The sequence below is a fragment of the Schistocerca cancellata genome, chromosome 7 (assembly GCF_023864275.1).
Source record: "Schistocerca cancellata isolate TAMUIC-IGC-003103 chromosome 7, iqSchCanc2.1, whole genome shotgun sequence".
NCBI lineage: Eukaryota > Metazoa > Arthropoda > Insecta > Orthoptera > Acrididae > Schistocerca > Schistocerca cancellata.
The window spans coordinates 498,434,978-498,462,369 of record NC_064632.1 but is presented as its reverse complement, the minus strand read 5'-3'; the positions used below and the strand labels follow the sequence as shown (position 1 = coordinate 498,462,369).

At 42.6% G+C, this 27,392-nt stretch overlaps 1 protein-coding gene across 1 annotated transcript; it reads right to left on the bottom strand.

Annotated features, from left to right (window-relative positions):
* On the bottom strand, positions 1–27,392 carry LOC126092440 (facilitated trehalose transporter Tret1-like). The gene is made up of 3 exons (XM_049908040.1): positions 27,347–27,392; positions 15,535–15,721; positions 1–1,517 (listed from the first exon to the last, which is right to left on the bottom strand). The coding sequence occupies exons 2-3, from the start codon at positions 15,710–15,712 to the stop codon at positions 91–93; spliced, it is 1,605 nt and encodes a 534-aa protein (XP_049763997.1). The 5' UTR covers positions 15,713–15,721; positions 27,347–27,392; the 3' UTR covers positions 1–90.

Sequence of the window (27,392 nt, the reverse complement as noted above, 5' to 3'; positions counted from 1 at the left end):
AAAATTCTGTGATACTAAAAACCTTTTCCAACTTAAAATTGTTACACATACTTTATGCTGAAGAAGAATAGACAAGGACTCATTTTACGTCTATGCTGCACAATGTCCACCTTTCAAAGTATTGACAGACTCAGTTCTGCCATCCTCTGAATCGGAAAGGCTAGAGTACGGCAACTTTTCCTTTTTCTCTCCATTTAGCTCAGCAACAATATCCGTTATTGGACGGTTCTTTGTCTCCGGCAAGAAGAAGAATATGTAAACATTGCTGACAAGGCAGGAAACGGCGAACAGCCAATAGCAGCCATATATGTCTATCCAATCGAGGAGCACGACGTAGAATTTCAAAACTGTTGCATTGACCACTACAGCAGCAGTGAAACCCATGGAGAAAGCTACAGCCTGAGCATCCGAGGAGAACAGTTCAGTGGCGATGACGAAGAGCAACGATCCTATACCACAGGCGTTCAGGACCAAGGACAAGGATAATGAGGTGATAGGGATCCACCACAGCGAGGAGACGTCGTAACCGCTGCCCAAGGCAAAGAAGTACAAACCAACAGCTGTCAGGCATGTGCCCATACCCGCATTAGAAGCCATCAGCAGTGGTCGCCGTCCGACGCGGTCCACCAGCACTGAAGACAGGAGGGTCGCCAAGAGCTGTACTGCGGCCACCACCACTGCCGCCCACTGGGCAGACACAGTGGCGTCTGCTGCAGAGAACATCTCCACCACGTAGTTCAGTATCACCCCAGTGCCATCTAGATTCTGGTTCAGGATGAGGACAAGGAACGCAATAAACCCGAGGCGAGACGCACGGTCCCTGAAGAATTCGGCCACAGACATGCCTCCCTCAGTCGACTTCGACTCGACCTCGTATCTCATCAGTTTTAGTTCGCCCTCTACGTCGTGGCCGACAGGGCGGAACCAGCGCAGCGACTTCTCCGCCTCTTCAACTTTACCACTCGACAGGAGATACCGTGGCGACTCTGGCAGGAAGAAGAAGCAGACCGTGTAGAGGACTGGCAAGCCGACGGCAACTGCACACACTTCCAGGTACGTGGCTACGGCGCCCACGATGTAGGCGAGCAGGATGCCAGCGTTGAAGAGGAGTGCGAAGAAGGTGCCTAGAGCTCCGCGCACGTGCTGCTGGGCTGCGTCGGCCATGTAGGCGTTTGCCACCACTGGAACAGCCCCCATCGCCATGCCGACCACCACACGACCGGCCAGCAGGGCTGCCAACCCTCGTGCCACCAGGATGGCCACACCTCCCAGGGTCGCAGTGATGCCCACCAGGTAGCCGGCCAGCTTGAAGCCCCAGCAACGGCTCACCTGGCTGCTCAGCATGGGGCCCACCGCCGAGGAAATGAGCGACGCACTCACCACCCACGAGCACTCTTGCGTGGTAAGTGGCCTGTGCAAGGCTGGTGGGCTATACTCTGTGCCGTTGGACTTCAGCACTGGGATGGCCACAGCTGCCCAGCCAACTGCGTATCCACAGTTCAGCGAAATCAGGTGAGCTGTGGAAATAAGCAGTTTATTTACAAGCAAATCTGTTATAAATTCATTTTTAATTGACATATTAGTGTTTAAATTTCCTGGCTGCTTGTCAATTTAAGTATTAAGCCATAGAGACTTTCAGTCTGAAGGTGTGTAGGCCTACTGTTCTTTAACTTCCTTACAGACTAAACTAGTAATGCTGTAAGTAGGCTGTTTAGGTTTTTATGTTGGTAACGCCACGTAGCGCTCTATATGAAAATCACTGACTGCTGTGTGAAGGCTGTGGTTGGTTTGCATTGTTGGAGTAATGCCATTGTAGTGTTTGGCAGTAGGCTGTTAACAGCGCGTAGCGTTGTTGAGCTGGAGGTGAGCCGCCAGCAGTGGTGGATGTGGGGAGAGAAATGGAGTTTTGAGAGCGGATGATCTGGTCGGGTGTCCATCAGATATAGTAAATTTGTAAGACTGGATGTCAAACTGCTATATGACTTTTGAACACTATTAAGGTAAATACATGGTTCTCAATCAAAATCTTTCATTTGCTAACTATGCCTATCAGTAGTTAGTGGCCTCAGTAGTTTGAAACTTATTTAGCTGGCAGTAGTGGCGCTCGCTGTATTGCAGTAGTTCGAGTAACGAAGATTTTTGTGAGGTAAGTTCTTTATGAAAGATATAGGTTAATTTTAGTCAGGGCAATTCTTTTGTAGGAATTATTGAAAGTCAAATTGCGTTGCGCTAAAAATATTGTCTCAGTTTAGTGTTGATCAGAATAGGTAAAGAGCGAAATCTGAGTACGTTGAGTTCTGCTCAGCTGTTTGAAAATCAAATAACGTATGGGGTTTATCAGCACAGTCATTCATAAATTTTTCTAAGGGGACGTTTCAATGCTCTTGCAAATTACGTATCTAGTAATTACTCATGACATTTCACCACAGCTTTTATGCTGAAGTGCCACCACCACAATTTCTTTACTCAAGTTTCTGCATTCCTTGTGTTACTAGCAGACACATGAGGGCTATTCGGAGAGTAAAGTCTGATAGGTCGCGAAATCTAAATGCCAGCGAAAATGTGATCAAACTTTGCACTTATGCGTCGGGCAATGTCTGATACAGTCACATCGCTCTTCGCATTCTGAGCACTCAGTGAGCACAAAGATGCCTGTAACAACAGTGTCTCCCACGAAGTGTGGGTGCCCACTGAGGTTTCGCCCCATTTCATTCAGCCCTCCGTAACGTATCTGTCACATTGATTGGCGACTCCATGGAGTGCTGTGTGCACAACGACCATATACGTGGAACTAGTTATTGTGATCGTTTCATAGCTTTGGTTACTGATAATAACTTGATACCAGTGCCTATGAGTTTATTTGTACACCACAGGACTGAAGATCACTATGCGATTGAAAATCTATTTGCTATCGAAGTCTAAACAAGGCCCCGGGAATAGACAACATTCCATTGGAACTACTGACGGCCTTGGGAGAGCCAGTCCTGACAAAACTACCATCTGGTGAGCAAGATGTATGAAACAGGCGAAATACCCTCAGACTTCAAGAAGAATATAATAATTCCAAATCCAAAGAAAACTGGTGTTGACAGATGTGAAAATTACCGAACAATCAGTTTAATAAACCACAGCTGCAAAATACTAACACGAATTCTTTACAGACCAATGGAAAAACTAGTAGAAGCCGACCTCGGGGAAGATCAGTTTGGATTCCGTAGAAATACTGGAACACGTGAGGCACTACTGACCTTACGACTTATATTAGAAGAAAGATTAAGGAAAGGCAAACCTCCGTTTCTAGCATTTGTAGACTTAGAGAAATGCTTTTGACAATGTTGATTGGAATACTCCTTCAAATTCTAAAGCTGGCAGGGGTAAAATACAAGGAGCGAAAGGCTACTTACAATTTGTACAGAAACCAGATGGCAGTAATAAGAGCCGAGGGGCATGAAAGGGAAGCAGTGGTTGGGAAGGGAGTGAGACAGGGTTGTAGCCTCTCCCCGATGTTATTCAATCTGTATATTGAGCAAGCAGTAAAGGAAACAAAATCTGAGTAGGTATTAAAATACATGGAGAAGAAATAAAAACTTTGAGGTTCGCCGATGATACTGTAATTCGGTCAAAGACAGCAAAGGACTTTGAAGAGCAGTTGAATGGAATGGATAGCGTCTTGAAAGGAGGATATAAGATGATCAACAAAAGCAAAACGAGGATAATGGAATGTAGTCGAATTAAGTCGGGTGATGCTGAGGGAATTAGATTAGGAAATGATACACTTAAAGTAGTAAAGGAGTTATGCTATTTGGGGAACAAAATAACTGATGATGGTCGAAGTAGAGAGGATATAAAATGTAGACTGGCAATGGCAAGGAAAGCGTTTCTGAAGAGGAATTTGTTAACATCGAGTGTAAATGTGTCAGGAAGTCATTTCTGAAAGTATTTGTATGGAGTGTAGCCATGCATGGAAGTGAAACATGGACGATAAATAGTTTGGACAAGAAGAGAATAGAAGCTTTCGAAATGTGGTGCTACAGAAGAATGCTGAAGATTAGATGGGTAGATCACATAACTAATGAGGAAGTATTGAATAGGATTGGGTAGAAGAGAAGTTTGTGGCAGAACTTGACTAGAAGAAGGGACCGCTTGGTAGGACATGTTCTGAGGCATCAAGGGATCACCAATTTAGTATTGGAGGGCAGCGTGGAGGGTAAAAATCGTAGAGGGAGAGCAAGAGATGAATACACTAAGCAGATTCAGAAGGATGTAGGTTGCAGTAGGTACTGGGAGATGAAGCTTGCACAGGATGTAGTATGGAGAGCTGCATCAAACAAGTCTCAGGACTGAAGACCACAACAACAAAACATCAATAAACCATCAATATTACGGTCAACGCTGACTTCCTTCTAATTACTGTCACATCTCTTCATTACAGTTCTCGGCCGCACACTACAGCGGCAGCGATTCGAAGTGTAACGAACCACACATCAGCGCAGCCTTTGCTCCTGGAGATGCTGCTCACATGAACTGCATGAACAACATTTTAACAGACTCGTTTAACTGCAGACCAGAGTGGATAAACGATGGAAAGCATACGCGGCTTCCTTCTATGATGAAGATATTGAAAAGTTGGTACAACGCCATGTCAAGTCGGAGCGGTGACTATGTAATGAAGTAGCTGGAAGGTGCAGCTAACTATTGCAAATGAAAGTTTCGATTTTCACTGTGATGTCCTTTCTGCGACCGATCTGACATTACTTTCCGAATAGCACTGGGGGCGAGGCATAATTGCTTATGCTCAAACTTCCAGCAGCATAGAAGGAACGGAATTAGCACCCGACAGAACTACATCGTGGGGAGTGGCATTGTCACATCTTGTGTCAGTTTTTGTGGAATGATATCTGCTACTATATGCAGAGTATGCACTATTTTGTAACTTTTTAGAACACATCCTGAAAAGTGCCTGGATTAGTTAGTTGGCAAGCTGATCTCTTACTGAAGGCAAAACTCCAGGTCCCAGCGCTTTTGGATTACCAGGAAGATTTAAATTACTAACCGTTCTTCGCATGATGTTCTGTGCCCATTAGACTGGTTAATTAAAGTAGTACTTATGCAAACTTTGTACGATTGTCTCTTAAGGAGTAGTAGTTAGACACGCAAACCATTGCAACACTGCAGGTTGCGATGCAAACCTCATTACTTGGACCATGCACACTTGTTAATGGATTCTGTAAGTCAATATTCGTGGGTTTCACAGCGCTTAGAAGATCTAACTTTTACGTATTTTAGAGGATTCTCAATTGGTAACTTTGAGGTTAGGATCAAATGACCAGGAATCAATTTACTTTCTTCTCATGTTTGCATCTAAGAGCAATGACGTAAGCGCAAGACAACTGTTCAGTACACCATGATTACAGTGACTAATTTCCGAAACAGAACTCGGTTGAAAACCATGTAGCCGTATCGCTTTTCGAACACTACGATGCACGTGATTTTATTGCTCTCCTGGTAATTTTCGCACTGTGTTCTTCAGGACGTCACTCATCGACAACTGACCATGCTTATTGCTCGAACTTTTCTCCATGCCCAAAAACATCCCATCGAATTCTACCATGCAAATTTCTCTATCGAGATTCTTGGCATCAGTGGCTTTAAGAAACCCTTTTCTAGTACATGTCTATCAACGATATATTTCCTTAATTACGGATGAGTGAGTATGTCCAACTTTTCTGGGTACAGTGCTCCCACTTTCCAAGGTACTCCTTCCTGCTCCATGGTATATTAAACGCACATGGAGAAGTAACGATAAATGCTCCATGAGCGAGGAGGTAAGTGTGCACGAACTGAGATTTAAAACTTTCCCGGCGTACATACAGGGTGTTACAAAAAGGTACGTCCAAACTTTCAGGAAACATTCCTCACACACAAAGAAAAGATGTTATGTGGACATGTGTCCGGAAACGCTTAATTTCTATGTTAGAGCCCTTTAGTTTCGTCACTATGTACTGTACTTCCTCGATTCACCGCCATGATTTCATACGGGATACTTTACCTATGCTGCTAGAACATGTGCCCTTACAAGTATGACAACATGTGGTTCATGCACGATGGAGATCCTGCACATTGCAGTCAGTGTTCGTACGCTTCTCAACAACAGATTCGGTGACCGATGGATTGGTAGAGGCGGACCAATTCCATGGCCTCCACGCTCTCCTGACCTCGACCCTCTTGACTTTCATTTATGGGGGCATTTGAAAGCTCTCGTCTACGCAGCCCCGGTACCAAATGTAGAGACTCTTCGTGCTCGTATTGAGGACGGCTGTGATACAATACGCCATTCTCCAGGGCTGCATCAGCCCATCAGGGATTCCATGCGACGGAGGGTGGATGCATGTATCCTCGCTAACGGAGGACATTTTGAACATTTCCTGTAACAAAGTGTTTGAAGTCACGCTGGTACGTTCTGTCGCTGTGTGTTTCCATTCCATGATTAATGTCATTTGAAGAGAAGTAATAAAATGAGCTCTAACATGGGAATTAAGCGTTTCCGGACACATGTCCACAGAACATTTTCTTTCTTGTGTGTGAGGAATGTTTCCTGAAAGTTCAGCCGTACCTTTTTGTAACACCCTGTATTGTTCCACAAAATTTCGAGCAAGCTGCCGGATGTTTGCAACTTCTTGCCACAATTTTCGGCGCATCGTCTTCTGGCCATCTTCAAATGATACCTGTAGATTGACAGGAGACTGCGCCGAAATATTCTGGCAGGAAGTTGCAAGCATCCGGCAGCTCGCCCGAAATTATGGAACAATGCGCACGAACTATTAAATTAAGGTTGGGGACATTGTCGACGAGACCAACAGTTGTTCGTTACCAAACTTACCGAGTGTAGTAAAACCTGCATCATATTCCTGTACTCAATACTTATTTCCGGCAGCTTTTTGTTTCACCGAGATACTTAGTTACAATACTGTGTGTATTAAGTTTTACGAAACATTTTGGACGTGCTGCACATCAGCTATTCGTATACGGCATAAAAATAGAAACATTTCTCATCGAACTATGTAAAGAATAGGGAAGAGTGCGAATTATTTCCTGTAGCATGCTGGTATTGTTGACTTAACTAATCTGAATATGATACATACATGTAATACTGAAAACAGAATGAAATTTAACACAATGGCTCTTTCAACAATGATGGTAATAGTTTGAATGATGCTGAAGTTTTTGTGATAAACGCAACTCTATACAGGGAAGTGCTAGTATACATACAAGGTGAACCAGAACATAGACGAAATGTCAGAGGTTATAGTATGAACATAATGTGGAAATATATGGTAAATAGGGGCCGTTAATACTTCAGGAGCCAGGAGCACTTTCTTTTTCGATACTGTGGGTCGCATCTACCACCGAAGGAGTGGTTAAAGCTCTTAAGGTATGCACTATCGAGTCCATGTTTCTATACTTTTTGATCCACATTACCACCCGTGAACGTTTGCCTGTGGAGTTCTGGTTCACCGCGTGAACCACAGTTACGCCACAAAACGATAAAACTATTAGCTTTGTGGAAAACGTACATATCGCGAAGTACCTATTATTAGAAAATCATTAATTAGATGCAAATAGCAGGTTTGGGAAAGCCATGATGTAACTTAATCTACAACGAAGGACTAAATACTAACGCGGTAGATTATTCAGTATGGAAAATGCCTTTATTCATTGTGATATTGGAAGAAATATTCAACACATTCAACAAATCCATTAGAAGCCATGTGAGTTTCATACAAGACATTTTTGTGCTCTGGTTAAGCTGTTCAGGACTTAAATTTTCCAAATTGACGTGGTATACAAAAATAAAGAATTAAGACAGGGATGTCAGTACTTGCACAGATTGTTAAGACGACTCTCAAACCGTGCGAAATAAAAAGGAATTGTGGAGATCGAAAAGTCTACTTCCTGTTTTGCAACGGTAAATCTACAGACAGAACCTTCCTTATAATACTTTAAGTATTGCTTGAAGATATCTTCTGTTGTGCTTTCTTGCAATATTCCATGACATAATATCCCAACTGAGGCAAAAACCTCTCCCGCCAATGAGTGTCTGCAGATGTATCTGTCCTATGTAGAACTGAAGTGCGACCAGCCGAGACGAAAATGTGTGAACTTCGGGGACACACACGGTAAGGAGACTCATTATTTGCGTGCTGTATATGCTTCTTTAGTCTAGGTGTGGTATGCTCATGCGTACGGAACATTCCATGAACACCAGCATATACGTGCAAGAAATTATGTTCATGTGGTGTACAGGCGTCTAAGTCACGGGTTACAGTCCTCGTTGAATGATAAACTTTAGTTATATACCCGGCAAGCATGAGCGTTTATGCTTAAAAAGATTTTTGAATTACCGTAAGTTTTAAGCGCATCAGAAAATGTATATTACAAAAGAATAGCTATATTGCAGCAGTACACACTGAACGTTACATGAAAAATTTCACCAAGTTTTTTTACTGTAATCAAATCTTGAGTGAACCTTCCCTTACACAAATATATATTAGGTTGGTGCATAAGCTCTTAACGTTTTTGTTTTCATGTTGGCTGTCCTGTTGCTTTGGGCTTGTTTATCGATAGCCTTTATTTGTAGTTCACTGTTGCTATTTGAGTTTACAAATAGCAATTTTTTTTAATTGGTGACGTGGACGACGGAAGAAGTGCCAAGTCGAGAAACCGCAACATTTCCTGTATTCTTTCGTTTGTATATAGTAGAGCTGTGAAAGCAGTAGAGGTACCATGTAGGCATAATACCATCCGACAGAGCACGGCAAGGAAGTTCGTTTCTAGTTTTAAGCAGGATCGCTTTAACAGTGACTCCACGCTCAGGAAAAGCTTTGGGGATAGGAAAGATCGTTTAAACTCATTAGTCGACAATGATCGATGGCAGTGTACTCAGTAATTGTCAAATATGATCTGTCATCATTCCGCCATCATGCGACATTGGCCTGCGAAGAGGAAGGTTCAAAACTCGGGTGTATGGGCACCCCGTGCTGTAAGTCAGGGTTGCTCAGCCCGCCCATCACGATCCACCGGTCGACCGCAATCTCTTTAAGAGCCTCCTTTCAAAACTTCTCAGAAATCTGAATTAGCTATTTTTGTAAAATACCGTTTTCTTGAAACGGTGTTTCGCTCGGTATTTCTGGCAGTAATACTATCTCCATCTCTTTTCCATCTCCATTTCACCACCTTTAACGCTTGAGCCAAGATTTATGAAGGTCCACATTTTAATTTTTTTATGTGTAGTGTCTTGAAAATTGACTAGTAGGCCTATAACTTTTGATGCAGAGAACTATTTATTTTGTGTAACTAAAATGGTTAATTTTGGCTACAGTGTTGTTTAGTGCTAAAACCTTCATGAATTTCCAAGTCAGTAGATGTCTAAATATACTACATTGTTAGTAGTAGATGTCACGCTTTAAAACGTTTAGCATCCTTGCGCTAAGCCAGAATCACAAAAATCCGATGACTATGTGTCTATCCTCTAGTTACCGATAACGAGAAATTGTGTCTATGCCAACGTAAGGAAAAGGAAGGAACTGTCGAGCCTAAAAGCAGCGGTTTCCCGTACAAAGACCTGAATTCACCCACAATGGTTAACGTTACGCATTGGTGGAACAACGAGTGTGTCATGAACTACGAATTGTTTACCTTAGGTGTAAGCATCACTGCTGACATTTGTTGCCAATTTCGACGTCTTGCAGACTGAATCCAAGAACAACGACCAGACGGACTACATGAAGTAATGCTAATCCACGATAACGCCCACCGGCGTTTTTACTGAACTGACAAAGAACGGTATACGTGAGTTGGGTATGCAATTTTTTTTCACCTGATTTTGCGCCCTCAGATTTGCGACTTTTCCTCCATATCGAACAACCTTCAATATGCTCCGAACATGGCTCGACGGGTTCTTCGCCTCAAGAACACATTTCTACAGTCGCAGGAGCGAAAGTTATCCCAGTCTTGACAGACTTAAGTACTGAAGGAAAATTTATTACTGATGACTGAAGTCTCATCTTGTTTATATACTGTACCTTGGGAAAAGGTTACAAACTTGCTTGCCAACCCTATAGTTTGACCATACTATCTCTAAACGGTCATGAGGTGTTCTCACTATCATTCTTAAAAATTCCATGTGCCGATCCACAACAGGAAGGCTTTCCGGCGGAGGTTCGAGTCCTCCTTCGGGCATGGTGTGTGTGTGTGTGTGTGTGTGTGTGTGTGTGTGTGTGTGTGTGTGTGTGTGTGTGTGTGTGTTTTCTCGACACGTTCACAATACAAACATGAAACCATGAAGACGGATTGTTCATATTACAGAGGAAGACCAATTTTTGAAAGAAGAAAGTACCATTTGATTTGGCGATTTCAAAAAGTTGTGCTTTAATCCTCTGTTTTCTGACATTTTCTGTGCGAATATAATTTCTAATTTGTTCTCATATTCTTTTCGTCTCCGTTTGCAAGTGAACGTGCTCGGTGTAGTAACCACGGAAATTAGACTAGGTAGTAATTTTTACGACTGTCACAAACCATTTCACATCTTCGACCAGGCTGTGATCAGACTAAACGAGGAGGCTGCAGTCGGTGACAACCTCCCGTTGCTAACAGAATTGCTTTATATTTACAACGCAACAGGAACGTTACACACAGTCCCGCATTCTCTTAGTCTGACGACGGCCATTGGGTGGTCGAAAGCGGTGAAGAGCGTTGCGAAATCCACTTTTGATTGTGAGGCACAAAATAAAACTGACTCTCCATAGTGCGTAGCTATTTGCTAATCGTGTTTCAGCTGAAACTTACTATGATGGTCTAGTTGAGCTACCGACAGCATTATTGGTGCCCTCACTGCAATAGTCCAAGAGGAATATGGCTAAAACTGCCGTTTCAAGCCTTTTTGTACCTATTTAAAGGAGAATAGCTAGCAAAATTGCCAGGCTGCGTTGTATACAATATTCTCACTCAGCGGCTAAACTGCAGTATGCCGAGAACGTTTCTCCAGCACACGCCAGAGCTTCAACAGTGAATTGTTTTGGTACTGCATACGAATGGTTTGACTTGAGCAACAACCAAAAAAGTACTAGCACAGCCCTCTCCTCTACTGCCTTTCCTACTTCCATTATCAGTTCTAGCACACGTTTGGAACAAGTAGATCACTTCCTTTAAGACATTATCACCTAACTGCCCATCGGACGTGGAGAACAGAATGCGTGGCTCTCATGTTTCATTTGGAACTCTCCTACATTAGCTCTTCCTCTCTGCACCAGACTAATGGTGTATCAAGCAGTAGTTGTTTCTACGCGGCTCTATGGTTGCGAATCCTGGACACTGTATAGCCGTGTACTGGAGAGCTCCAACCAACAGAAGCTTAGATACATTATGAACATCAAATGGATTTCTTCATGCAATACTATTCTTGAGAGAGTATAGATGTATAGTATAGAAGCCACTTATTGGTCACCAAAGCAGAAGGATTGGTAATGTCCAGCGGATGAGATACTTGCTGGACAAATTTTGAGTAGTGAAGTGTACCGTTAGAAGGCCCTGTGGTTCTCTGAAGTGCTAGAAGAATCAATTCAAGAAGAACCTAAAGAGTAAATATTGACCGAAGTAATTCGTGCACAGAAGCTAAACAATGGAACAACTCCATCAACTGCTGTCTTACGTTTTGAGCAGCAACGATGGAGGCAGGAATATGAAAAACTTACGAGATGCAAACTTTACCACCCAGGCCACGTCCTCCACACCCATGCGTAATGTGACCACGTGTTTTATGCCAAGAGTGGTCTACTAAGCCATAAAAGCCATCACAATACCTGAACTGCAATGCAATAATGGAAATGGAGAAGAAACATGGAAATTCTGATAATAGTGTCAGCCGAAGATGTACCTACTTATTTAGGAGTTGCTCTTACATATGCAAATATGTCTAAGCAAAGAAGGAAGGCAGAAAGTTGGAAGGAGTATATAGAGGGTCTATACAAGGGCGGTGTACTTTAGGACAATATTATGGAAATAGAAGAGGATGTAAATGAAATTGAAATGGGAGATATGATACTGCGTGAAGAGTTTGACAGAGCACTGGAAGACCTGAGTCGAAACAAGGCCCCGGGAATAGACAACATTCCATTAGAACTACTGACAGCCTTGGGAGAGCCAGTCCTGACAAAACTCTACCATCTCGTGAGCAAGATGTACGAGACAGGCGAAATAACCTCAGTCTTCAAGAAGAATATAATAATTCCAGTCCCAAAGAAAGCAGGTGTTGACAGATGTGAAAATTACCGAACTATCAGTTTAATAAGCCACGGCTGCAAAATACTAATTCTTTACAGACAAACGGAAAAACTGGTAGAAGCCGACCTCGGGGAAGATCAGTTTGGATTCCGTAGAAATATTGGAACACGTGAGGCAATACTGACCCTACGACTTATTTTAGATGAAAGATTAAGGAAAGGCAAACCTACGTTTCTAGCATTTGTAGACTTAGAGAAAGCTTTCGACAATGTTTACTGGACTACCCTCTTTCAAATTATGAAGGTGGCAAGGGTAAAATACAGGGAGCGGAAGGCTATTTACAATTTGTACAGAAAGCAGATGGCAGAGTCGAGGGGCATGAAAGGGAAGCAGTGGTTGGGAAGGGAGTGAGACAGGGTTGTAGCCTCTCCACGATGTTATTCAATCTGTATATTGAGCAAGCAGTAAAGGAAACGAAAGAAAAATTCGGAGTAGGTATTAAAATCCATGGAGAAATAAAAACTGAGGTTCACCGATGACATTGTAATTCTGTCAGAGACAGCGAAGAACTTGGAACAGCAGTTGAACGGAATGGACAGTGTCTTGAAAGGATGTATGATGAACGAAAGCAAAATGGGGGCAATGGAATGTAGTAGAACTAAGTCGGGTGATGCTGCGTGAATTAGATTAGGTAGGGGGTGCTGAGGGAATTAGATTAGGAAATGACACAAAGTAGTAAAGGAGCTTTGCTATTTGGGGAGCAAAATAACTTATGGTCGAAGTAGAGAGGAAATAAAATGTAGACTGTCAATGGCAAGGAAAGCGTTTCTGAAGAAGATAAATTTGTTAACATCGAGTATAGATTTGTCAGGAAGTCGTTTCTGAAAGTATTTGTATGGAGAGTAGCCATGTATGGAAGTGAAACATGGACGATAAATAGTTTGGACAAGGAGAATAGAAGCTTTCGAAATGTGGTGCTACAGAAGTATGCTGAAGATTAGGTGGGTAGATCACATAATGAGGTATTGAATAGAATTGGGGAGAAGAGTAGTTTGTGACAACTTGACTAGAAGAAGGGATCGGTTGGTAGGACATGTTCTGAGGCATCAAGGTATCACCAATTTAGTATTGGAGGGCAGCGTGGAGAGTAAAAATGGTAGAGAGAGACCAAGAGATGAATACGTTAAGCAGATTCAGAAGGATGTAGGCTGCATTACGTACTGGGAAATGAAGCACCTTGCACAGGATGGAGTAGCATGGATAGCTGCATCAAACCAGTTTCATGACTGAAGACCGTAACATGGAAATATGAACACGCAGCTGAGCAGACAATATGATTTCGATTAATGTCCTCGCTTACAGTTGAAAAGTGATTGTGTTAATTACGTTGAGAATACGGCGAACTTTACGTTCTATAAATGTTTCAACTTACCACCATCATCTCGTAAGCTAATATGAGTAACAGATTCTTCTCTTTTACCGGCAAAATTTTAGCCAAGTGAAACTAATACAAAATACGTAGGGGATCCAGTATTAGAGTGATCGTTTGAAAGAGCTTTCGAAAATTTTCAGAAGGAATAGATGAATTGCTTCGGATTACTGTAATCTATTCGAGTTGCTGTGTGGAATTTATGCGTCTGATTTTGCTATCGTCCACACAATTCCAAGGAAAGAAATAGTAGATAAATGCGAGATTGTCACAACAGTCTTAACGTCTCACCCAATTTGCTGACAGTAATAATTTACCGGAAAACAATGGAGAACTGAGGAACTGCTAAATGACAATCTGGTACGTTTTCCAAAATGTAAGGGCACCAGCGTCATTTTACATTGTGGTTGATAATGGACGCAAGACAAACATCTGGACACTATCGTAGGATATGTCGACCTGAAAGAAGGCTGAACGAAGTGAAATTGACATGGTGTTTGAAATCCTGAAAAAAATAAAATAGGAGAACTCTAAGGCAAGTACAGCGTGAACCATAAGAATGGAAGACTACGATCGGTGGGCGTACGACGGAAGTACACATTCGCCCCATCTGTTTGATCCTTACATCGAACCATCAGTGACCGAAATAAAAAGGTACAACAGAGTTATTAAAACTGAAGATGAAAGGTAGCAACGATATACTCAGCAAAAGGGTGATTTCCTGACATGCTGAACGGAATGAACAGTCAACAGAATACGGTCTGAGAGTAAATGAAAGAAAGACTGAAGTGACTAGTAGAAATGGCAGCAGCGATGAAGTTATTAGAATTGGTGACTACGTAACAGGCGATGTTAAGGAATTGTGCTACGTCTGAGGCAAAGTAACGTATGACGGACGAAGCAGGAACGATACTAAAAGCAGATTAGCACAGGCAAGGAGCACTTCCGGCTAAGAGGAATCTGCTGGTATCGAACGTCGGCCTTAATCTGACGAGAAACAGGCACGCATACAGTTAATCTTAATACCTTGTAAGACAGTTTTTCCAGAAACGAGAATGTTTAAATAGGATGCTACAGATGTTTAATATCAAGTTCACATGTGGGATAAGCAACAAGGAGGCTATCCCTACAACTGGGAAAGATAGGAGCATACGGGAAACAATGGCAAGAAGGGATAGGATTGTAGGACACGTATTAAGACATCAGGGAATAACTTTTTAAGTACTAGAGGAAACCAGCGCAAAAACTGTAGGTGAGTACAAAGACGAACACATTTACAAATAACTGAGGTATGTTTTCAGTGGTAGTGTATGAAGATGTTGGCACAAGAGAAATTCTTAGCGCACCGTTTCGAAACGGTCAGAAGCCTGGACTCAAAAAGCTGCATTTTTTTTAAGTGCAGCACATCAGTGTTTCCTCTCGGCAGAGCAGCAGCCTTTCTCGACTAAGTGATAGGTACGAGCACTGTGACAGTGTCTAGTTTGACCGCCTTTTTTCGTCCGAGACCTCCCACAGTGCGTAACAGGGAGGTGAGAGCATTTGAGGGAGGGTACGTTGTAACGACATCTTTCTGATATACGCAAGCTAAACGTCTGTTCCCAGCCTTCAGCCAACTTCCCTAGCACTCCAAGGCGCCCTCTTCCAAGCCCAAGGGTAGAGAATGGAACCTACCGAGTAGAGCTTTATCCATTTACAAAACGGTGAGGTAACATTCTTCCTCATTTAAGTTTCCACCTTTTCTCTGACTATTTTGATTAATTATAGAACTGACGGCTTATTACTGGAACTGCTATCCACCAGCATGCACCTGAGGAAGCTGTTCTTACCAACGAAGGCTGCGAGCAGCTGCGTCGCTACGCTGGTCCCATTCTTGTCAGGCGTCGTGGTGACCGCCTCCGCTTCCTGCCCGCTTCTCTCCTGCGACAGCTCTTCGAGTTCGCCGAAGAAAGTGATGCTGTCCGTCTGCGCACCTGCGGGGGTTTCCTCTTCATGTCCTTCCGGCATCTCGAGCTCCTTAAACAAGTGAACGAAAAGGTTGGTTGGTTGGTTGGAGAAGGGACCAAACTACACGGTCATCAATCCCTCCGACCTGAGATTGATTAAAACCGATAAAATCCTACATTAAAGGAGGAACTACAACATCCATAAAATGATAAACTATTGACAGGGAAGTAAGGAAAGGGACAGAAGACGAGGTTAGGGAAAGAAAGTGACTAATGACAGGGCATAAAGGAAGAAGCACAAGAGAAGAGAGATGCTCAGGACATAACAGACCCCATGAGGAAAGGAATGAGAAGGCAGAGGGTCGGGGTGAACCACCAAGCCCAGTTGAAGCCAGTCCAGTTGGGGTGAAGGGGGAGCATGAAATCCTGCCATCCCCCCACTCAGCGATAAGGTGGAAGGCCCCTCCCTTAACTGAGGCGATAAAAAACCCATTACGAATAAAACGTAAAACGAGATCCACCGCTGAGGCATCGTCAGCCAACAACAGAGGTAGCGATTCTGGAAAGAGAAAAGTCCGCCGTAGGGTGGCTAAGTTAGGGCAGTCCAATAAGATTTGAGCCAGTCAACATCAATCCACAACGACAGAGAAGGGGGGGAGGGGTCCTCACGACGGAGGAGATAACTGAGTCAAAAAAGTATGGCTGATACGGAGCCGGCAGAGGACGACAGAGGCCTTACGAGAGGCCCGTAAGGAGGACCACCATGGATTTGTAGAATCCTTAATTGCCCCGAGCTTGTTCGGCGAAGAAAGTGGTCCATTATGCATTCCAAAGGCACAAAACCTGACGACGTAAGGCCGAGCGAAGGTCTATTTCTGGAATGCCAATAGAGAGAGATGGCCTGGTAGTAGCTAATCTAGCCAGTCGATCGGCAAGTTCATTGCCAGGAATCCCACCATGGCCTGGGGTCCAAATGAAAACCACCGAGCATCGATGTTGAGCGAGGAGAGAACGAGGAGAGAACGAGTCCTGGACAGCGACGACCAACAGCTGGCGAGGGAAGTATTGGCCGATAGCGTCAAACCTCTTTGAGTCACTACAGATAGTGAAGGATAGTCCTGAGCAGGAGCGGATATTGTCCAGCGCGCAAGATGGCTACCAATTCTGCAGTAAAAACACTGCTGCCATCTGGCAAGGAGCGAAGTTCCGTGCGTCGCGCATAGGTGTAAGCAAAACCAGTGCGGCCAGCAACCATGGAGCCATCAGTATAGATCACTTCTGAACCCTGAAACGAACTGAGGAGACAGGAGAACTGGTGGCGAGGAGCCATCGGAGGGACAGAATCCTTTGAATCGATTGAGAGATCAAGACAGATTTGCGGCCGAGAGACGCACCATGGAGGGGTACGTGCGTGAGCGGAGAACAGAGGTGGCAAAGACAATTGCTGGAGCTCAGAAAAGAGCGACTGAATGCTGACATACATGGTAAGCCCACATCGTGGCCGCCGCTGTGGGAGGGTGATCTCCGTGTCTGGATAAAGGAGACTGTACAGAGAATGCGGAGCGCATAGGATATCAGCTGTTGCTGGCGCAAAACTCGCAGTGGCGAAATCCCCGCCTCTGCGAGAAGGCTAAGTACGGGGCTAGTCCGGAAGGCACCAGTCGCAAGTCGGACCCCACAGTGATGGATGGGGTCTAGTATCTGCAGTGTCGAAGGCGACGCAGATCCATAGACAGGACTTCCTTAGTCTAAATTAGACTGGACCAACGCTTGATACAATCGCAGGAGAACAGAGCGGTCTGTATCCCAGGTGGTATTGCACAGACACCTAAGAACATTGAGATAAGTGAACGAAAACATTCTGATAATGGTCAAGGTCAACGGTGGACCTGGTCGCATTGTGAACGAATTGTCACGTTACAATGGAGCCGGAGCCACGTCCAAGTTCAGAGTGGCGCGCGCTGTTACCTCGCAGAATAAGCACGCAACGTGACTGTTAAGTCGCGTTGACATTATTAGCGATGGTAAGGTATACTTAACGAAGATCAGAGGAAACTTTCGAACAAATTGTTAAGTATATGGCTGGCTAATTCTTGTGAGAGGGACAATGCTCTCGAGCAGGATTTAAGTGTCTCCACTTTTGGGAAAATCGAAGTCTTAAGTTGTTACTGCTTCACCTCGTCTCCCCAGCATGCTTCTGAGGAGCAAACACGACGTTGCTGCCTCCTGGCCAGGCAGCCAGTTGGCTTTTCTGAGTAATTCCAACTATTCTGGCACCCAGTAGAGAAAACTTTCGTAATAATAACATCGCACGTGGTCAGGGGTACGTCAATGCGATAGTAGTAGTAGTAGTAGTAGTTGTAGTAGTTGTAGTAGTAGTAGTACATAGAAGTAGTGATACCGTAAATGTGTTACTAATTTGGCGAAGGAAAACGCAAACTTACCGGAACTAAATCCTTACTACAGAACTTCTGGTGTTTTAAAGACAAACGTGAACTTCCATTCGCAAAATTAGAATGTTATTCACTGAGAGGTTATTATTGAAGCTGTCAGTGATGGAAATCTGACGTATTACATGGAATACTGTGACAGCTGCTGAATTTAATAAACTTACGGGACAAGTAATGAAGGAAGACTATAGTACATACTATGAGGCTAGCAACTTAGGAGACTGACACCCTGCGGACAATTTTCTTAGGTTGACAAGAACTTTATTACGTGGCACAGGTTGTGTGTCTACAATAAGTACACTCAGAACTAACAAGGGAACCTCCCCATCGCACCCCTCTCAGATTTAGTTATACGTTGGCACAGTGGATAGGCCTTGAAAAACTGAACACAGATCAATCGAGAAAACAGGAAGAAGCTGTGTGGAGCTATGACAAAAATAAGCAAAATATACAAACTGAGTAGTCCATGTGCAAGATAGGCAACATTAAGGATAATCTGAGCTCAGGAGCGCCGTGGTGCCGTTTTTAGCGTGAGCAGATGCGGAACAAGAGGTCCTTGGTTCAAGTCTTCCCTTGAGTGAAAAGTTTACTTTCTTTATTTTCGCAAAATTATGATCTGTCCGTTCATTGACGTCTCTGTTCACTGTAATAAGTTTAGTGTATGTGTTTTGAATTTAATTGATGAAAGGAGAAAATATAAAAATGCAGTAAATGAAGCAGGCGAAAAGGAATACAAACGTCTCAAAAATGAAATCGACAGGAAGTGCAAAATGGCTAAGCAGGGATGGCTAGAGGACAAATGTAAGGATGTAGAGGCTTGTCTCACTAGGGGTAAGATAGATACTGCCTACAGGAAAATTAAAGAGACCTTTGGAGAAAAGAGAGCCACTTGTATGAATATCAAGAGCTCAGATGGCAACCCAGTTCTAAGCAAAGAAGGGAAAGCAGAAAGGTGGAAGGAGTATATAGAGGGTTTATACAAGGGCGATGTACTTGAGGACAATATTATGGAAATGGAAGAGGATGTAGATGAAGATGAAATGGGAGATAAGATACTGCGTGAAGAGTTTGACAGAGCACTGAAAGACCTGAGTCAAAACAAGGCCCCGGGAGTAGACAACATTCCATTAGAACTACTGATGGCCTCGGGAGAGCCAGTCATGACAAAACTCTACCATCTGGTGAGCACGATGTATGAGACAGGCGAAATACCCTCAGACTTCAAGAAGAATATAATAATTCCAATCCCAAAGAAAGCAGGTGTTGACACATGTGAAAATTACCGAACAATCAGTTTAATAAGTCACAGCTGCAAAATACTAACGCGAATTCTTTACAGACGAATGGAAGAACTGGTAGAAGCCGACCTCGGGGAAGATCAGTTTGGATTCCGTAGAAATGTTGGAACACGTGAGGAAATACTGACCTTACGACTTATCTTGGAAGAAAGATTAAGAAAAGGCAAACCTACGTTTCTAGCATTTGTAGACTTAGAGAAAGCTTTTGACAATGTTGACTGGAATACTCTCTTTCAAATTCTGAAGGTGGCAGGGGTAAAATACAGGGAGCGAAAAGCTATTTACAATTTGTACAGAAACCAGATGGCAGTTATAAGAGTCGAGGGGCATGAAAGGGAAGCAGTGGTTGGGAAAGGAGTGAGACAGGATTGTAGCCTCTCCCCGATGTTATTCAATCTGTATATTGAGCAAGCAGTAAAGGAAACAAAAGAAAAATTCGGAGTAGGTATTAAAATTCATGGAGAAGTAAAAACTTTGAGGTTCGCCGATGACATTGTAATTCTGTCAGAGACAGCAAAGGACTTGGAAGAGCAGTTGAACGGAATGGACAGTGTCTTGAAAGGAGGATATAAGATGAACATCAATAAAAGCAAAACGAGGATAATGGAATGTAGTCGAATAAGGTCGGGTGATGCTGAGGGAATTAGATTAGGAAATGAGACACTTAAAGTAGTAAAGGAGTTTTGCTATTTAGGGAGTAAAATAACCGATGATGGTCGAAGTAGAGAGGATATAAAATGTAGACTGGCAATGGCAAGGAAAACGTTTCTCAAGAAGAGAAATTTGTTAACATCGAATATAGATTTAGGTGTCAGGAAGTCGCTTCTGAAAGTATTTGTATGGAGTGTAGCCATGTATGGAAGTGAGACATGGACGATAACTAGTTTGGACAAAAAGAGAATAGAAGCTTTCGAAATGTGGTGCTACAGAAGAATGCTGAAGATAAGGTGGGTAGATCACGTAACTAATGAGGAGGTATTGAATAGGATTGGGGAGAAGAGAAATTTGTGGCACAACTTGTCTAGAAGAAGGGATCGGTTGGTAGGACATGTTCTGAGGCATCGAGGGATCACAATTTTAGCATTGGAGGGCAGCGTGGAGGGTAAAAATCGTAGAGGGAGACCAAGAGATCAATACACTAAGCAGATTCAGAAGGATGTACGTTGCAGTAGGTACTGGGAGATGATGAAGCTTGCACAGGATAGAGTAGCATGGAGAGCTGCATCAAACCAGTCTCAGGACTGAAGACCACAACAACAACAACATGTGTTTTGCGACCGCAACCCAAAACCGTGCGATTAGTAAACGAAAGGACGTGCCTCTCCAATGGGAACCGAAAACATTTGATCGAAAGGTCATAGGTCAACCGACTCCACAGGAAAACACGTTGATATATTATATACGACACTGGTGACGGCATGTGCGTCACATGACAGGAATATGTTGTCGACCCACCTAACTTGTACACTTGGCGAATGGGTAAAAAGATTCTTCTACCTTGCCCGATTTATGTTTTCTTGTGGATGTGATTATCACTCAAAAAAGTGATGAAAACGTAAGTTTTTCACATAAACTGAAAATAAAAAGTTATACTTTCAACTCGAGGGAAGACTTGAACCAAGGACCTCTCACTTCTCAGCTGCTCACGCTAACCACAGGACCAAGGCGGTCCTTAGCTCGCACTCTCCTTAATGTTGCCTATCTTGCACAGGGACTACTCTGTATGTTTTACTTATTTTTTTCATACTTCCACACAACTTCTTCCTGTTCTCTCGATTGATCTGCGTTCAGTTTTTCAAGGCCTATCCACTGTGCCAACTTATATCTGAGGGGGGTGTGACGGGGAGGTTCCCTTGTAAGTATCTTTTATAGAAAATGGAAGGATATGTTAAACGAATCTTAGTTTATCATAATGGAAATTTGAGTGGCGCAATATGTTTACACCATTTTATTACAGTTCGAAATAACTTTGGAGCACACTAAGTACGTCGTGAATTTGCTGCCGCAACAGTTCGTCACTGTTACGCAGTATTCTTATTCATCTCAGCTAACTATTCCTGGTAGGGCTATTGTTTTACTATTTGTTCAAGTCAATACCAATTTTTCCATTATTTCACAAAAATGTAGAGAAGTTCTATAGGTAAATGTGTCACACTATGAAAATAATTTTATTTTTTTTTCATAGTTTTCCGAACGCAATAGCCGGCAGCAAAATCTAATGTGTTTGGAATATTACTAGATCAAACCGAATTTTGTCAGTCTTTATCAGACTATTTTAATAATTATAGCCACCTTTATTTTTGAATTTAAAGAATAAAGAGCCAATTTTGTTTCACAGATATATCAAACCAGTTCCACTTACATCAACACAAAATGCGAACTATTTTTTGCAAATGTCATACTGTGATGTGTGTTCACATTGCCATTTCCATTCTTCACTGCTTTTTATATGTCCTGTCCAAATTTAGCAGATCTGGTTGCTGTTTAGTGAGAGCTAAAGTCGCTTATTGATATTCTATAATGTCGATTCAGACAAACCAGTACGAATTCCAGTTTTACACCATGGTTTCTCGCTGCAGGAGTAAAGCCATTCCTTTTTTATAATACGAAGAATACTGGCTGCATTATACGGAACTGATTTTTCCATTTATATTTGCAGAATTTAAAAGTAAATTATGTGTGTAATTTGGTAAATGTCGATAGAATACATGCTGCTCTGCAAGGTCTCTCACTACTCTAATATCAAACAGACGCGCAACTATCTACACAACTACCGATTAATGTTCCTCGGTACTTGAGGCTCTATCAAAAATATAAAATAAGTATGGTTGTACACATTTAGTACTAGAATCCGTGTGAACATTCGTTTCGGCATCCGTACGAATGCGATATGGAAAGACTAAGTTAGTTTCTGTAAACACAAACTAAGATATTTCTTGGAAGGGAAATTTAAGAAATTTTGCGACGACGTTTATTATTCTAGTACCGTCGGGAAAAAGAAGAGGGAATGTTTAAACGTAATCTTTCTGTATGATGTATTCGTAGTGTGAACTTTACACACATTGCTTTAGAGTGAGACAGTGTTTCGTTGTTGCGGACTGGGAAAAACATTTATGTACCAAGTTTGTCACATTAATCTGATAAACGATTGACAGATTTTCTGGAGTTTTGAGGAAACTCCCGCTCCTGCGTGTGTTTTGCGTCTTCCGACTCTTTCATGGCGATTCTTTTACCAATTGTTCACCTATTGCTACTGACTCGCTGACTCATGTCAGCACTTCGGTTGATGACTGATGAGGGCTGTCAGGCAGCGCTGACCACTTGCAGACTGAGTTCTGCCAGATAAAACTGCATCATGGAGTTTTATCACGACAATCCAGTCACTTAATAGATGGCAGTAAATTTCTGTAACTCACAGCAGAGCGGAGTCTGCCGAATCCAAGTCTGTCCCTCAACAATGAAAACCAGAAAAAGTGGCAAAACAATGATCGAAAATAACGAATATTGTATGAAAGTTTCAGTTGCATAATAGTTGTAGAAGACATGTGTAACGTTGTTACAATTTAAAATGTAATCTCAGCGAACTTTAGTGGTGGCTGAAATATCAAACTCCACCGAGATGGAATGCCTTTGTGTTACATTTTCACATCTGATGTCTTAGATATTTGTCTGAAATTCCTACATTCAGAGGAATGAATTAAATATTACCTGATTTATCATTCGTAGCCGAATGTGATCGGATCCGCAACTTCCTGGAAGATTTAAACTGTGTACTGCACCGGGAATCTAAACCAGAAGATTGCTTTCCTAGAGCTATTGCCTTACCGATCGAGGACACCAATGATCTCTCAACAGTACGAGAGATTCTACCAGAAATGTAGCTGTGAGTGTTGGCCGTTACCTGTGCTTGGATACCCAAATACCTAAGGAGCCAATGTCTCGTAGATGCGCTCGTAGATGCACTTTCAGTCTGCCTGGAATTTCTCCATGCCGTGTTTGAACTGCCGCAATCACTACACAATACGTTCTCTACTGGGGGCTGAATTTTCTGAAGGACGCTACCAACATACGTTGACGAAATCAGGATAACCTCTAATAGCAATGCAACCACTGCGAGGGATAAAAACTGGATATGTGAAAAAATGAATTCCTTTTCCAATGGAAATTTGAGGAAGAAATGAGGGCTGATTACGTTTGAATACCTTCTGTCCAAAAAAAAAAAAAATGGTTCAGATGGCTCTGAGCACTATGGGACTTAACATCTATGGTCATCAGTCCCATAGAACTTAGAACTACTTAAACCTAACTAACTCAAGGACATCACACAACACCCAGTCATCACGAGGCAGAGAAAATCCCTGACCCCGCCGGGAATCGAACCCGGGAACTCGGGCGCGGGAAGCGAGAACGCTACCGCACGACCACTAGCTGCGGACCTTTCTGTCCACCAAACAGTATTCTGGTTTAGCAAAATTTGTCAATCAGTCAGCACTAGTGCTTCACTGGCCGTTTTCTTGCTTCAGGCAATATCCAGTTACCGTTTTCCGACCTTCCCCGCTATTTACAGGGAACTAGTCAAGTGTCATTTGACATTTTTCCACATTTAGAAACAAATTTGCGATTTTAAATGAGTGGAGAGGGCAAAATTTTTATCAGGTGTAGACTGTACGAAATTCACTGAGACTGACTAAGGAGAGCAAATTTAGACGTAAATTTAAAGTAATGTGACTTCACTGACAACAGTTTAAGCTCATTACCACATTTTAAACAAATTCTGAATTCCTGCTTCGGTTTCTTGCGCACTGACCACGATCATTGTATCATGGAATGATACTAATCGCTTATACCATCCAGTGGCAACAGTACGTGAAGTCTTAAAACCATGTTATGATACTGCATCCAAGTCCAGAATGTATCATAATAATGCTCTTCGGACTGGCTATTCAAATGCCTACGATTACTGCTTTTTAAATAAGAACCACCGCCTGTGTTGTATCAGCACCACTCACACACCTTGACACCATGCGAAGTAGCCTTAATACGAAGAGTACCAACTTACGTAGACGTCAGTACCAGTCACTAGAGAAAATTACGACCTGTTACAGCTACGGATTCGTTACAAACTTAAAACCGTATTGCCTAAGTTTAAGTACCAGCGACTCCGCCAACTGTTTAACGGCTTTATTTGTGTTCATAAGTAGATGTGAAATCTGTTTGACACACCACAGTGACGAGGTAGGTTTGATTATTTCGCTCCGACCACACATTTGGAGACCGCAATTTCTCTCTATTGAGCGTTTCCTGTATTTATGACTAGCAGTGCCCAAGCTTCAGATAGGGTCACAGGCCAGCGTACTGAAGTTTTATCAACTCAGGAGAGGAGGTCGTCAGGATGTTTTCTGCTGGTGAGTACGGGGATTAGTCTAGTTACATTAACAGCTTTGGGTGAACGGCCTGCCGGATTTAGGAACCTAATCTACCTCCATCGCCATTATCATTGCTAAATATTTTCGTGTTTAAGAAGGTCTCTTCTGCAGTTTCGGACAGCGTAGCACTAACCTAGTCGCTTTATTGTATTTAATTACCAACATAGTCGGGCACTTTATCATTAAGATATGTTAATTGTTAATTTCCAGAGATGTTAACGTCAGATTTCAGTAACTAAGAGATATCTGATAGGCATTTAAAAGGGGCCACTATTTACACGTTTATTAACACCACATACTCATTTCGCTACCATTACACGAGCACCTAACTGGTACTCGCTGCACGCCTATAATATTCAGGAGGAATACATATTTACGAGTGATGGCCTTTAATCTTGTCTTCTAAGCGTCCAACAAATCACGCCTAGAGACAGCAATAGAATTCCTGTAGCGTCACAAGCACTTATCTCGCGCCATTCTGTTCCGAAACAAATTCCGGCCTGCTGACTGTCACCCACAATTGTTCCCTCATTCTCTCAGTGTCTACACTTTGCGCTGTAGTTTCAGACGACATACACGTGTAGTAGTAGTAGTAGTAATAGAGCACACAATACGAACTGCCGTACTACAGCCTTGCAAGATCACAAACTTACAGATCTCGCGTTTGATCTGTTTACTACTTGCTTTGACTGGAAAAAATTTATACATTTCACAGAAGGCTAATATTTAACCCCCCTGAGTGTATACACAAATTACTGCCACAAAAGAACACCTAACATCGCATGGCTACAACTCTGATCAAGTGGTTAACAGTGCACTACTCTGACGTCTTTGAGGACGTACTTACGGCAGCAATAGTTTACCTAAACAAATCCTTCTTAGCTTACATGTACGAATGGGATCGCGAAAATTTAATTCTACTTCGGGAACAGTTCACGATAAAGAATCTAATGATATCCGGCAATGCTATTCACTAACGTTTCTCCAAAGTGTTACTACTTTGTCTCCCCGAGTGAAGCCCCCTTACTGATGTACAGCAGCCTTTGCCAAGCAAGTTTAAATAATATATTCAGTTCCCTTTTACATGCAGGAACATGTTTCTACCACGAATACATTAAATACTTTGACAAAATTTTAGATTTCGTGGCATTTCAGTTACATTGTCTTTGCAGCATAATTTACTGCATCGAGTGAAAGATTTCTTCATATTTGTTGACACTTACGAACAATCTTTTCTCACTCGATTGTCACGTCTAACGGAAGACTTGCTTATGCTTTGTCCACAAATTCGTACTCCAGAAACCACACATTTATAGACGTCAGTATCACTGGAAAGTACACTAGAATGAGATTATTTGTATAGGAGTACAAATAGGAGTACAGTGCATTTATTCCCACAGTTTTTTCACACACACACACACACACACACACACACACACACACACACACACACACACACACACACACACACACACACACAGCATCTAAACCAAATCGTTTCTAATTTTATGAATTTTTTGCGATACTCTAAAGCCAATTAAAACCTCTTTCTTCCCATTGTAGGTTGCCCATGGAGTAAGCGCAATTGTATTGAATAGATTAAGTCTTTCAATCGATATATCTTAAGCCTCTTCCTTTGCAACATGGCGTTCAGTTGCATATCCAGAGTAGCTAATGGCAGAAAAAAAATCTGGCGGCTAAGTATTTCCTGGATAAATCCGCGTATGACGTTCGACATCCGTCCGTTGCAGTTTGAAACTACTTGTATCCGACGTCGGCTTTAACCCTGACTTAACGACTTGTGTGTCATCTGCGCAAACAGGAAACTGAAAATACATATTTTGTCCCTGTATTACATGTTTTCAATAAACCGTGACCTACTGATACACAGCGTAGCCTGAGAGTTAGGTTAGATCGGTAATATACAGTTTTGTTGCGAAATGTCACGGATTTGACGCCTATTTGATTCCGACGAGCGGTTTGTAACTAACAGTTCAATCACACAGTTCAAAACAGACGGATGGTGTCAGGCAGAATGTTTGCTAAATTTGCTGCAGCACGTTTTTACTACACACGAAGGCAAGTACAAACGTTATTACATCACTACATGTATGTGGGTGCAATCTCACAACGATATATGCCAATACTGAGGCTCCAGCAAAATATTCGAGTAGTATTAACTTCAAGATACGTTGCAATTGAAATACATATAGAATGTTAATTCATATTCTAGGGTATTTTAACATTATTGGTGGACTGACGATCGAAGACTCACAAGTAATAGTTATGTGAAGTAATTGTCAGAATGTGACGAAAAGTGATTTTGCTACGAAAAAGAACCCAGTGGTACACCTAACACTGACGACCTGTTATCAGCCAAGAGCATCGCAGACATGATTACGCTAGCTCCACTTCGGCTTGTAACGCAGTTAGTTTACATGCAAGTACCTGGCTTTGAGGGACACTGGTCTCGGCGCTACCCAATACCTCACGCCACTTAGTGGTGACTAAGGGCCCTCACCTGAAGACGCGCTGTTAGTCCCGTAGCCGACCCTCACCGCTGACCG